Source organism: Bombina bombina, chromosome 6, assembly GCF_027579735.1.
Source record: "Bombina bombina isolate aBomBom1 chromosome 6, aBomBom1.pri, whole genome shotgun sequence".
In the NCBI taxonomy this organism is placed as follows: domain Eukaryota; kingdom Metazoa; phylum Chordata; class Amphibia; order Anura; family Bombinatoridae; genus Bombina; species Bombina bombina.
In genome coordinates, this window is record NC_069504.1 from 482,033,911 (window position 1) to 482,048,524 (window position 14,614).

Below are 14,614 nucleotides of genomic sequence, written 5' to 3' on the forward strand. Positions count from 1 at the left end.
TGGTAACTGTAAGGACTATCCTGCCTTTTGTTCAGCAAGGGCATTATATGTCTACAATAGATTTACAGGATGCATATCTGCATATTCCGATTCATCCAGATCACTATCAGTTTCTGAGATTCTCTTTCCTAGACAAGCATTACCAGTTTGTGGCTCTGCTGTTTGGCCTAGATACAGCTCCAAGAATTTTTTACGAAGGTTCTCGGTGCCCTTCTGTCTGTAATCAGAGAACAGGGAATTGTGGTATTCCTTATTTGGACGATATCTTGGTACTTGCTCAGTCTTCACATTTAGCAGAATCTCATACGAATCGACTTGTGTTGTTTCTTCAACATCATGGTTGGAGGATCAATTTACCAAAAAGTTCATTGATTCCTCAGACTCAGGTAACCTTTTTAGGTTTTCAGATAGATTCAGTGTCCATGACTCTATCTTTGACAGACAAGAGACGTCTAAAATTGATATCAGCTTGTCGAAACCTTCAGTCACAATCTTTCCCTTCGGTAGCCTTATGCATGGAAATTCTAGGTCTTATGACTGCGGCATCGGACGCGATCCCCTTTGCTCGTTTTCACATGCGGCCTCTTCAGCTCTGTATGCTGAACCAGTGGTGCAGGGATTACACAAAGATATCTCAATATCTTTAAAACCGATTGTACGACACTCTCTGACGTGGTGGACAGATCACCATCGTTTAGTTCAGGGGGCTTCTTTTGTTCTTCCGACCTGGTCTGTAATTTCAACAGATGCAAGCCTTACAGGTTGGGGAACTGTGTGGGGGTCTCTGACAGCACAAGGGGTTTGGGAATCTCAGGAGGTGAGATTACCGATCAATATTTTGGAACTCCGTGCAATTTTCAGAGCTCTTCAGTCTTGGCCTCTTCTAAAGAGAGAATCGTTCATTTGTTTTCAGACAGACAATGTCACTACTGTGGCATACATCAATCATCAAGGAGGGACTCACAGTCCTCTGGCTATGAGAGAAGTATCTCGAATTCTGGTATGGGCGGAATCCAGCTCCTGTCTAGTTTCTGCGGTTCTTATCCCAGGTATAGACAATTGGGAAGCGGATTATCTCAGTCGCCAAACGTTACATCCGGGCGAATGGTCTCTTCACCCAGAGGTATTTCTTCAGATTGTTCAAATGTGGGGTCTTCCAGAAATAGATCTGATGGCTTCTCATCTAAACAAGAAACTTCCCAGGTATCTGTCCAGATCCAGGGATCCTCTAGCGGAAGCAGTGGATGCGTTGTCACTTCCTTGGAAGTATCATCCTGCCTATATCTTTCCGCCTCTAGTTCTTCTTGCAAGAGTAATCTCCAAGATTCTGAAGGAATGCTCGTTTGTTCTGCTGGTGGCTCCAGCATGGCCTCACAGGTTTTTGGTATGCGGATCTTGTCCGGATGGCCTCTTGCCAACCGTGGACTCTTCCGTTAAGACCAGACCTTCTGTCACAAGGTCATTTTTTCCATCAGGATCTCAAATCCTTAAATTTAAAGGTATGGAGATTGAATGCTTGATTCTTAGTCAAAGAGGTTTTCTCTCACTCTGTGATTAATACTATGTTACAGGCTCGTAAATCCGTTTCTAGGGAGATATATTATAGAGTCTGGAAGACTTATATTTCTTGGTGTCTTTCTCATCATTTTTCCTGGCATTCTTTTAGAATTCCGAGAATTTTACAGTTTCTTCAGGATGGTTTGGATAAAGGTTTTTCTGTAAGTTCCTTGAAAGGACAAATCTCTGCTCTTTCTCTTCTTTTTCACAGAAAGATTGCTAATCTTCCTGATATTCATTGTTTTGTACAAGCTTTGGTTCGTATAAATCCTGTCATTAAGTCAATTTCTCCTCCTTGGAGTTTGAATTTGGTTCTGGGGGCTCTTCAAGCTCCTCCGTTTGAACCTATGCATTCTTTGGACATTAAATTACTTTCTTTGAAAGTTTTGTTCCTTTTGGCCATCTCTTCTGCCAGAAGAGTTTCTGATTTATCTGCTCTTTCTTGTGAGTCTCCTTTTCTGATTTTTCATCAGGATAAGGCGGTGTTATGAACTTCTTTTAAATTTTTACCTAAGGTTGTGAATTCTAACAACATTAGTAGAGAAATTGTGGTTCCTTCATTATGTTCTAATCCTAAGAATTCTAAGGAGAAATCATTGCATTCTTTGGATGTAGTTAGAGCTTTGAAATATTATGTTGAAGCTACTAAGAATTTCCGAAAGACTTCTAGTCTATTTGTTATCTTTTCTGGTTCTAGGAAAGGTCAGAAGGCTTCTGCCATTTCTTTGGCATCTTGGTTGAAATCTTTAATTCATCATGCTTATGTCGAGTCGGGTAAAACTCCGCCTCAAAGGATTACAGCTCATTCTACTAGGTCAGTTTCTACTTCCTGGGCGTTTAGGAATGAAGCTTCGGTTGTTCAGATTTGCAAAGCAGCAACTTGGTCTTCTTTGCATACTTTTACTAAATTCTACCATTTTGATGTGTTTTCTTCTTCTGAAGCAGTTTTTGGTAGAAAAGTACTTCAGGCAGCTGTTTCATTTTGATTCTTCTGCTTATATTTTCAGTTTTTTTCATTATAAGTTTTAAACTTTGTTTGGGTGTGGATTATTTTCAGCGGAATTGGCTGTCTTTATTTTATCCCTCCCTCTCTAGTGACTCTTGCGTGGAAGATCCACATCTTGGGTAGTCATTATCCCATACGTCACTAGCTCATGGACTCTTGCTAATTACATGAAAGAAAACATAATTTATGTAAGAACTTACCTGATAAATTCATTTATTTCATATTAGCAAGAGTCCATGAGGCCCACCCTTTTTTGTGGTGGTTATGATTTTTTTGTATAAAGCACAATTATTCCAATTCCTTATATTTATGCTTCGCACTTTTTTCTTATCACCCCACTTCTTAGCTATTCGTTAAACTGATTTGTGGGTGTGGTGAGGGGTGTATTTATAGGCATTTTGAGGTTTGGGAAACTTTGCCCCTCCTGGTAGGAATGTATATCCCATACGTCACTAGCTCATGGACTCTTGCTAATATGAAAGAAATGAATTTATCAGGTAAGTTCTTACATAAATTATGTTTTTCAGTTGTTGGCTCTCCCTTTTGGTCTGGCTACTTCTTCCAGGGAGTTATATAAAAAGTACTAGGAGCTCTGTTGTCTTTAGTTTGAGCTCAAGGAATTTCTGTAGTTCCTTTCTTGAACGTCTTTCTCGTTCATGCTCCTTATCATCTGGCTGTGTCTCACACTCAGATGGTTCTTCAGTTCAGTGTTACTGAACTCCTCATTAACTCCTCAGACACATTTGTCTTTTCTTGGGTTCATAATTGATTCCATGACTGTTTTTGTCTCTGACAGATCAGCACAGACTGAAGCATAAAGAGGCCTGTGCCCTTCTGCAGCTGAATCCACTCCTATCCTTTGCTCAGTGCATGGAAGTTGTGGGTCTTATAGTGGCTGCCTCATATGCAGTTCAATATGCCAAATTTCATCTTTAGGATCTCCAATTGCAGATGCTGCATCAGTGGAATGAGAATCACGAGAGTCTTTCTCTGTGGATTCTGTTATATCACAAGACAATACAGTCTTGGACCTAGTGGTAGTCTTACCAGTCCTTGTTTCAGGGAGCCTCCTTTTTTTTCTCTAATGTGGATAGTTACTCCACGGATGCCAGCCTGTTAGGTTGGGGTTCAGTCTGGGGGTGTCGGTGAGCGCATGGAGTTTGGTCTTCTAAGGAGGCAAGGTTACCAATAAATATTTTGAAACTTAATGCAATCTTCATGGCTTTTCAGAGCTTTCCCGACCTCAGACACAAATGGTTTCTGAGATTCCAGTCAGATGATGTCACAACAGTTGCTTATGTCAATCATCAGGGAGGAGGAAACGGCATCATCTGGGTGTGAACAATGGAGAAGCAGACTTTCTCAGTCTCCAGTCTCTTCACCCAGGGGAATGGTCTCTGAATCAGAACAAATTGTGAAATGTTGGAGTCTGCCAGAGATGGATCTCATGGCTTCTCATTTGAATCACAAACTGCCTCAGTATTGTGCCATGTCTCAAGATCTTCAGCAACTCTGATAGATACCCTTGTTCAACCTGATTTACATTTTTCCTCTGTTCATATTGCTATGCAGAGTGATAGCAGAATCAAGCAGGAAAAAGCCTCAGCAATTCTGATTGCTCCGACGTGGCCTTGCAGGATTTGGTTTGCCTATCTGGTGAAGATGTCCTTGTGTTCGCCTTAAAGGCTTCCTCTAAGAAAGGATTTTCCCTCTCAAGGCCCTTTCTTTTATCAAGATCTCAAAACTCTGAATTTGACGGTATGACGATTAAACGCTTTATTCTGCTTGCAGAGAAGTTTTTCTGACAAGGTTATTGATATCCTGGTTACCAAACATATTTATCACAAAGTCTGGAATACCATTTTTGCATCCTGTTCTTGCAAAGGCTACTTTTGGAATTATTTTACAATTCCTGGAGTTCTTAAGTTCCCTCAGTCAGATTTCGGTCTTTCTTTTCTGTTTCATAAGAAAATTGCTAAAATTCCTGACTTTAAGAATTTGTTCAGGCTCTGATCAGAATAAAACCAGTTATTCGTCAAGTTTCTCCTCCTTGAAATCTTAATCTTGTTTTTTTTTTTTTTAAAGGATTCTTAAAACTCCTCCTTTTGAGCTGATGCATGTTTTAGACCTTCAGCTTTTATCCTGGAAGGTTCTTTTTATTCTAGCTATTTCTTCAGGTAGAAGGGTCACTGAACTTTCAGATTTGTCATACAAACCTCCTTTTCTGATTTGTCAAGATAAGGCTGTTCTTTGCACTATAGCTATTCATTTCTTCCTAAATTGATAACTACAGATATTATGAATCAGGAAATTGTGGTTCCTTCTTTTTGTCTAGCTCCTAAGAATTTTAAGGAATGTCTTCGCCACAGCTTAGATGTTGTAAGAGCTCCCAAATATTATACAAAAGATTTTAGAGTTTCTTTGTCTCTTTTTGTTAATTTCTCTGGGGCCTGCAAAGGTCAGAAAGCTATGACTATTACTTTAGCAGCTTGGCTTATAGCCTTAATTCGAAAGTTTTATTTGTCATGGGGAAAACTCCCCCTAAGCACTTTACTGCTCATTCCACTGGAGCAGTTGCTACTTCTTGGGCCTTTCATCATGAGACTTCGATTGATCAGATTTGTAAGGCAGCTACTTGGTCTTCTTTTCACTTTGATGTGTATGCAAGAAAGTTCTGCGGATTATAGTGCCTGAAAAGTAAAATCTGCCTTTACTGTTTCTCCCCCCCATTCAAGTTGGTCTCGTGGGATCCACAACTTGGGTATTGATTTCCATGTGGTGACTCACGGGCTCTCACCATCTGATGAAATGAAACAAAACAAATGCTTACCTGATAAATTTATTTTTGTTCAGGTGGCGGCAGTACTCGTTTTACACTTCTTTGCCCCACTTGCTCTTTCCTGCTTTTGTTTCCTTATCTTCTTGGCTATATGTATGACTGAGGATCATGGGAGGTGGGAGGAATTTAAAGCTCTGCCGTGTTAGGGTGTCTTTTGCCTCTTTCTAGTGGTCAGGAGGGGAATATTCTCAAACATGATGATTTATTGACTCTCACCATCATGAAATAAATTAATTTATCAGGTAAGCAAACATTTTGTTTTTCTCTTTAATAGGTTACTATGTCAACTTTAGATCTGATCCTACACACTCAGGCATTGCTTTCATTGATAGACTTCTTGTCTTCTGCCATTCCATCTTCTGGAGAGCAAGCACCTAAAAGAGCTCAGGAGGCAAGACTGCAAACAGAAAAACAAAAGTTTGCGGTGATCAGGCCAGGTAATTGAACATTCTTGTTTTTATAGCCGTTTCCAGTGCACAGCTTCAGGGCAGGCACTATTGTCGTAAATCATTTGTAAGCTGAAGCTCCGTGAGGGAGAGAGTGAGAGGGAGGCTCTCAGATGCGCTGGATATACTGATATACTCCGTGCAGAGCAGATTTCTGCTTCTTGTGATCTCTCCTGCTTATGTACCAGCTAATGTGATCAGTTAGTAATGATCGTCTGTTTTATTTACCAGTGTGATCTGCTCCTGTCACACCTTCTGATGATCACACACAGAGTTCTGCTCTATTGACTGTGTCTGACTCTTGGCAGAGGGTGTGACAAGAGCAGATCCCACTGCTAAATAAAACAGACAATCATTACTAACTGATCACATTAGCTGGTACATAAGCAGGAGAGGTCATAAGAAGCAAAAATCTTCTGCATGAAGTATATAAGTATATCCAGCGTGTCTGAGAGCCTCGCCCTCCCTCTCTCCCTCACGGAGCTTACAAATGATTTACGACAATAGTGCCTGAAGTTCACTGGAAATGACTTTTGCTTAGAGCATAAAACTTGTGGGCAGTTTGAAGAGTAAAACTGTGGGGGGTGTTAAAAACATAAACGGTGCTTATAAAGAATTGTATTTCAATTGTTCTGCATAATATGTGTATTAGATGGGGAAAGCTAATACATTTATACTGTGAATGACAAAAAAATAAGTATCTTCAGACACTGCAGCTCACACACTGCAAACTGATGTGATTCTCTAAGTATGTGCAACAAATAATATGCTGTGTGTGTCATGTGACTGCTGTGCCCCTGTAAGGTACGTTACAATATGGCAGCTTACATAGTAGAATCAAGCACTGGATCAACACTGTACTTCAAAACAATCTTTGTCAATAGTTTGGGGTAAGAGGAACAGATAAAATAGACAGCAGTGATTATTTTATTTTTATTAATAAGAAAAAGTAGGTTTTAACATTTTTCATCAGGTGTTAAATGTCCCTTTAAGGGTCATGGGTAGAACATCATTTTTAATAGAAGTTGACTGATACCATCTCAGCAAGCATTTTTTTCAGGGAGCAGAGATGCATACATGTTAGGATTTTATGTACAAGACCTCAAGGAATGTCTTTTAGTGTAAATGGTATGTTATTCCAATGGTAAAATGGGCAATGTGGAAGACATGACTCGTGCAGAAGTACTTTCTAAACAATGAAAGACACATCTAAAACTCTGGACCAGAATTTAGTAGATAGACTATCCAAATCCACTTCTCAATTAGCAGATCCCAGATGGATATATCTGTTGTTTCTTATATTTAAAGGGGCATTTAACACTAAATACATGTTAGATAGAATGAAGAATGCAAAGAAAAGATTTCTCTAGGAATAGCAGGTAGATGTATTTTTTAAAGTTTCATTAGCTGTTTAAATATTGACAAAAAAGGTGTAAAGTGTTAGTGTCTATAAAACAATGGGAGCTGCTATGTTGTAACTTAGGTTACCTTCCTTGCTGTGGCCCATTAGAGACAGTTCTAAAGAAGCCAATGGCTGTGTGGAATATAACAGTGTTCTGCAATTCCATTTCTAACAGGAACTGAAAATATCAAAATTTCAGAGTGGAATTACAGGAAAAGGGGACAAAATAAATAATGCAAGTATATTGCATAGTATATATATATATATATATATATATATATATATATATATATATATATATATATATATATATATATACACGATTTATCATTTTATATTACATCTCAAAGTGTTTAATGTCCCTTTAATATAACATTGCAATATGTATTATTCATCTATTTCAATGGATTTTATCTTTTATTTATTTTTTTAAACTGCATTTCTGCAGTGTCTTTTACTTCCTGTCAGTGCCCTACAAGGAGGAGGAGGCGGCGCCTTTGCAGGAACTTTTATCTTAGCATAACATCTAGGCTAGTGAATAGACTAGATAACGGAGAATCAGATTTGCTTATGCCCAGACAGAGTAAAAACGTAGGTTTTCAAAATTCTCCACTGTTATCACACGGGGGCAGGGCTACACTAAGTTTTTCTAAGTGCTAATTTTTCAAGAAATCAAGTAAGTTGTTTGCTGTTTTTTTTACACAATTTGTTCCTTTTTATGTTTACTTTGATTTAACATATTTGTCTTTACCAAAGGAGCACTGTTTAATATCCCTTTAAAGATGAGCAAAATTTGTATTTCTCTTACTTGGTGTATTCAGTCCACGGATTCATCCTTACTTGTGGGATATTCTCAATCCCCACAGGAAGTGGCAAAGAGAGCACACAGCAAAGCTGTCCATATAGCTCCCCTCAGGCTCTGCCCCCCCCCCCCCCCAGTCATTCTCTTTGCCGCTCTAACAAGTAGCATCTCCACGGGGTGGTAAAGAGTATGTGGTGTTAGATTTGTAGTTTTATTTCTTCAATCAAGAATTTGTTATTTTAAAATAGTGCCGGTTTGTACTATTTACTCTGGGGCAGAAAGTGATGAAGATTTCTGCTGATAGGAAAATGATTTTAGCACCAGTAACTAAAATTCATTGCTGTTCCCACACAGGACTGTTGAGTACCGGAGAACTTCAGTTGGGGGGAACAGTTTGCAGGCTTAACTGCTTGAGGTATGTTCAGTCATTTTTTTCTAACAAGACCTGGTAATGCTAGAAGACTGATAGAAATCCCCATGTGGGAAGGGAAGGTAAGCCATTTTCTGAGACTCAGTATAGAAGGATGGCTTAGTTTATAGGGCTTAAATCACTGGTGGACACTGTTATGGGTAAAATCGATTATTTTTTAATATAATCTGATGTTTGCACAAGTGTTTATCATGTTTGGAACACTTTTTAGGGGTTTTATACGCCTGGCATAATTTTAGACACCTAATTTGGCTTAGGAAGGCCCCACAACTCAGGAGTGAAGAGGGAGAGGGCCTAATTTTCGCGCCTCAGTTGCGCAATTCTTTTACAAGACAGCTTCATGCAGCTTCACATGTAGAGTCCAGAGATTGCAGGAGGACTACGGGGAGGCTTATTTTCGTTCCAAAACTAATCCCCAAGGAAGGTAGTGTGTTAAACTGGTGGCCAGCTTCAATTTGCTCCGGTTTGGGCAATAAGGGGTTAATTGGCTTGAAACTTGGTGTGCAATCTTTTCAAAGCATTAGGATCATATGGTGTAAATTTCATAAAGATCGGATGTTTTTTTGAGATTTGGTAAAAAAGTGTGCTGTTTATTATTTAAAAGCACAGTAACGTTTTTTTTCAAAAAGTGTATTTTTCTGTATTTGAGTGCTATCTAAGTCTGTCTAACATGTCTGAGCCTACTGATAGACCTTGTTCTATGTGTTTAAAAGCCATGGCGGTACCCCCATTGCATTTGTGTTTAAAGTGTGCTAAGGTATCTAAACATTTTAATGACCATGCAGTGACACTTAAAAATGTAGCCCAAGATGATTCTTTGATGGAAGGTAATGAGGATAGTCTTCCTTCCTCTCCCCATGTGTCGACACCAGTTACGCCCGCGCAAGCGTTGCCTAGTACCTCTAGCGCATTGTGCCCTATTACATTACAACAATTAGCAGCAGTCATGGATAATTCCCTTGCGGCACTTCTATCCAAACTGCCAGTTTTTCCAAAAAAGCGTGATAGCTCAGTTTTAAGAACAAAGGATGAGCAATCAGAAGCTTTGGATGATTTATCTGTAGTACCCTCACAACACTCAGAAGTAGCAGTGAGGGGCGGTCTGTCTGAGGGAGAAATTTCTGACACAGGAAAAGTTTCTCAGCAGGCAGAGTCAGATTCCTTAGCTTTTAAATTTAAGCTGGAACACCTCCGCGTCCTGCTCAAGGAGGTTTTAGCTACGCTGGATGATTGTGACCCCATGGTGGTCCCTGAAAAATTGTGTAAAATGGACAGGTTTTTAGAGGTCCCTGTATACGCTGAGGCATTTCCGATCCCAAGGAGGGTGGCGGATATTGTGACTAAGGAGTGGGAGAGACCAGGTGTACCCTTTGTTCCCCCACCTATCTTTAAGAAAATGTTCCCCATAAATGACCCCAGGCGGGAGGCGTGGCAGATGGTCCCCAAGGTAGAGGGGGCTGTTTCAACACTTGCTAAGCGTACAACTATACCAATAGAGGACAGTTGTGCTTTCAAAGATTCTATGGATAAAAAATTGGAAGGTTTGCTGAAGAAAATTTTTGTTCAGCAAGGTTTTCTTCTTCAACCAATTGCCTGCATCATCCCGGTAACTACTGCAGCGGCTTTTTGGTTCGAGGCCCTGGAGGAGTCGCTCCAGAGGGAGACTTCATACGATGAGGTCATGGATAGAATTCATGCTCTAAAGCTGGCTAATTCGTTTATCACTGATGCCGCTCTCCAATTAGCTAAGCTAGCGGCGAAAAACTCAGGTTTTGCCATTATGGCGCGAAGAGCGATTTGGCTCAAATCGTGGTCGGCTGATGTGTCGTCCAAAACGAATATGTTAAATATTCCCTTCAAGGGGAAAACCCTATTATGGCCCAGAGCTGAAAGAAATTATTTCAGGCCAAAAACAAGGCTAATTTCTCCAACATAGGTGTGTCCGGTCCACGGCGTCATCCTTACTTGTGGGATATTCTCTTCCCCAACAGGAAATGGCAAAGAGCCCAGCAAAGCTGGTCACATGATCCCTCCTAGGCTCCGCCTACCCCAGTCATTCTCTTTGCCGTTGTACAGGCAACATCTCCACGGAGATGGCTTAGAGTTTTTTAGTGTTTAACTGTAGTTTTTCATTATTCAATCAAGAGTTTGTTATTTTCAAATAGTGCTGGTACGTACTATTTACTCAGAAACAGAAAAGAGATGAAGAATTCTGTTTGTATGAGGAAAATGATTTTAGCAACCGTAACTAAAATCCATGGCTGTTCCACACAGGACTGTTGAGAGCATTAACTTCAGTTGGGGGAACAGTTTGCAGTCTTTGCTGCTTGAGGTATGACACATTCTAACAAGACGATGTAATGCTGGAAGCTGTCATTTTCCCTATGGGATCCGGTAAGCCATGTTTATTACGATTGTAAATAAGGGCTTCACAAGGGCTTATTTAGACTGTAGACATTTTTTGGGCTAAATCGATTGATATTAACACTTATTTAGCCTTGAGGAATCATTTATTCTGGGTATTTTGATATAATAATATCGGCAGGCACTGTTTTAGACACCTTATTCTTTAGGGGCTTTCCCAAAGCATAGGCAGAGTCTCATTTTCGCGCCGGTGTTGCGCACTTGTTTTTGAGAGGCATGGCATGCAGTCGCATGTGAGAGGAGCTCTGATACTTATAAAAGACTTCTGAAGGCATCATTTGGTATCGTATTCCCCTTGGGTTTGGTTGGGTCTCAGCAAAGCAGATACCAGGGACTGTAAAGGGGTTAAAGCTTAAAACGGCTCCGGTTCCGTTATTTTAAGGGTTAAAGCTTCCAAATTTGGTGTGCAATATTTTCAAGGCTTTAAGACACTGTGGTGAAAGTTTGGTGAATTTTGAACAATTCCTTCATGTTTTTTCGCAATTGCAGTAATAAAGTGTGTTCAGTTTAAAATTTAAAGTGACAGTAACGGTTTTATTTCAAAACGTTTTTTGTACTTTCTTATCAAGTTTATGCCTGTTTAACATGTCTGAACTACCAGATAGACTGTGTTCTGAATGTGGGGAAGCCAGAATTCCTATTCATTTAAATAAATGTGATTTATGTGATAATGACAATGATGCCCAAGATGATTCCTCAAGTGAGGGGAGTAAGCATGGTACTGCATCATTCCCTCCTTCGTCTACACGAGTCTTGCCCACTCAGGAGGCCCCTAGTACATCTAGCGCGCCAATACTCCTTACTATGCAACAATTAACGGCTGTAATGGATAATTCTGTCAAAAACATTTTAGCCAAAATGAACCCTGTTCAGCGTAAGCGTGGATGCTCTGTTTTAGTTACTGAAGAGCATGACGACGCTGATATTAATATCTCTGAAGGGCCCCTAACCCAATCTGAGGGGGCCAGGGAGGTTTTGTCTGAGGGAGAAATTACTGATTTAGGGAATATTTCTCAGCAGGCTGAATCTGATGTGATTACTTTTAAATTTAAATTGGAACATCTCCGCATTTTGCTTAAGGAGGTATTATCCACTCTGGATGATTGTGAAAATTTGGTCATCCCAGAGAAACTATGTAAAATGGACAAGTTCCTAGAGGTGCCGGGGCTCCCAGAAGCTTTTCCTATACCCAAGCGGGCGGCGGACATTGTTAATAAAGAATGGGAAAGGCCCGGTATTCCTTTCGTCCCTCCCCCCATATTTAAAAAATTGTTTCCTATGGTCGACCCCAGAAAGGACTTATGGCAGTCAGTCCCCAAGGTCGAGGGAGCGGTTTCTACTTTAAACAAACGCACCACTATTCCCATAGAGGATAGTTGTGCTTTCAAAGATCCTATGGATAAAAAATTAGAAGGTTTGCTTAAAAAGATGTTTGTTCAGCAGGGTTACCTTCTACAACCCATTTCATGCATTGTCCCTGTCACTACAGCCGCATATTTCTGGTTTGATGAACTGATTAAGGTGCTCGATAGTGACTCGCCTCCTTATGAGGAGATTATGGACAGAGTCAATGCTCTCAAATTGGCTAATTCTTTCACTCTAGACGCCTCTTTGCAATTGGCTAAGTTAGCGGCTAAGAATTCTGGGTTTGCTATTGTGGCGCGCAGAGCGCTTTGGTTGAAATCTTGGTCGGCTGATGCGTCTTCCAAGAACAAGCTACTAAACATTCCTTTCAAGGGGAAAACGCTGTTTGGTCCTGACTTGAAAGAGATTATCTCTGATATCACTGGGGGTAAGGGCCATGCCCTTCCTCAGGATCGGCCTTTCAAGGCAAAAAATAGACCTAATTTTCGTCCCTTTCGTAAAAACGGACCAGCCCAAGGTGCTACGTCCTCTAAGCAAGAAGGTAATACTTCTCAGGCCAAGCCAGCTTGGAGACCAATGCAAGGCTGGAACAAGGGAAAGCAGGCAAAGAAACCTGCCACTGCTACCAAGACAGCATGAAATATCGGCCCCCGATCCGGGACCGGATCTGGTGGGGGGCAGACTCTCTCTCTTCGCTCAGGCTTGGGCAAGAGATGTTCTGGATCCTTGGGCGCTAGAAATAGTCTCCCAGGGTTATCTTCTGGAATTCAAGGGACTTCCCCCAAGGGGAAGGTTCCACAGGTCTCAGTTGTCTTCAGACCACATAAAAAGACAGGCGTTCTTACTTTGCGTAGAAGACCTGTTAAAAATTGGAGTGATTCATCCTGTTCCATTGAGAGAACAAGGGATGGGGTTCTACTCCAATCTGTTCATAGTTCCCAAAAAAGAGGGAACATTCAGACCAATCCTAGATCTCAAGATCTTAAACAAATTTCTCAAGGTCCCATCTTTCAAGATGGAAACCATTCGAACTATCCTTCCTTCCATCCAGGAAGGTCAATTCATGACCACGGTGGATTTAAAGGATGCGTATCTACATATTCCTATCCACAAGGAACATCATCGGTTCCTAAGGTTTGCATTCCTGGACAAACATTACCAGTTCGTGGCGCTTCCTTTCGGATTAGCCACTGCTCCAAGGATTTTCACAAAGGTACTAGGGTCCCTTCTAGCTGTGCTAAGACCAAGGGGCATTGCAGTAGTACCTTACCTGGACGACATTCTGATTCAAGCGTCGTCCCTCCCTCGAGCAAAGGCTCACACGGACATCGTCCTGGCCTTTCTCAGATCGCACGGCTGGAAAGTGAACGTGGAAAAGAGTTCTCTATCCCCGTCAACAAGGGTTCCCTTCTTGGGAACAATTATAGACTCCTCAGAAATGAGGATTTTTCTAACAGAGGCCAGAAAGACAAAGCTCCTGGACTCTTGTCGAATACTTCATTCCGTTCCTCTTCCTTCCGTAGCTCAGTGCATGGAAGTGATCGGGTTGATGGTAGCGGCAATGGACATAGTTCCTTTTGCGCGCATTCATCTAAGACCGTTACAACTGTGCATGCTCAGTCAGTGGAATGGGGACTATACAGACTTGTCTCCAAAGATACAAGTAAATCAGAGGACCAGAGACTCACTCCGTTGGTGGCTGTCCCTGGACAACCTGTCACGAGGGATGACATTCCACAGACCAGAGTGGGTCATTGTCACGACCGACGCCAGTCTGATGGGCTGGGGCGTGGTCTGGGGATCCCTGAAAGCTCAGGGTCTTTGGTCTCGGGAAGAATCTCTTCTACCGATAAATATTCTGGAACTGAGAGCGATATTCAATGCTCTCAAGGCTTGGCCTCAGCTAGCGAGGACCAAGTTCATACGGTTTCAATCAGACAACATGACGACTGTTGCGTACATCAACCATCAGGGGGGAACAAGGAGTTCCCTAGCGATGGAAGAAGTGACCAAGATCATTCTATGGGCGGAGTCTCACTCCTGCCACCTGTCTGCTATCCACATCCCGGGAGTGGAAAATTGGGAAGCGGATTTTCTGAGTCGTCAGACATTGCATCCGGGGGAGTGGGAACTCCATCCGGAAATCTTTGCCCAAGTCACTCAACTTTGGGGCATTCCAGACATGGATCTGATGGCCTCTCGTCAGAACTTCAAAGTTCCTTGCTACGGGTCCAGATCCAGGGATCCCAAGGCGGCTCTAGTGGATGCACTAGTAGCACCTTGGACCTTCAAACTAGCTTATGTGTTCCCGCCGTTTCCTCTCATCCCCAGGCTGGTAGCCAG

The 14,614-nt window shown here is 41.4% G+C and overlaps 1 protein-coding gene across 1 annotated transcript in view; it reads left to right on the forward strand.

Annotated features, from left to right (window-relative positions):
• Positions 1 to 14,614, forward strand: part of VPS13C (vacuolar protein sorting 13 homolog C) — a 1,402,311-nt gene that overhangs the window by 585,521 nt on the left and 802,176 nt on the right. The window contains 1 exon segment of the mRNA XM_053719302.1: positions 5,677 to 5,839. Coding sequence (XP_053575277.1) covers positions 5,677 to 5,839 — 163 coding nt within the window.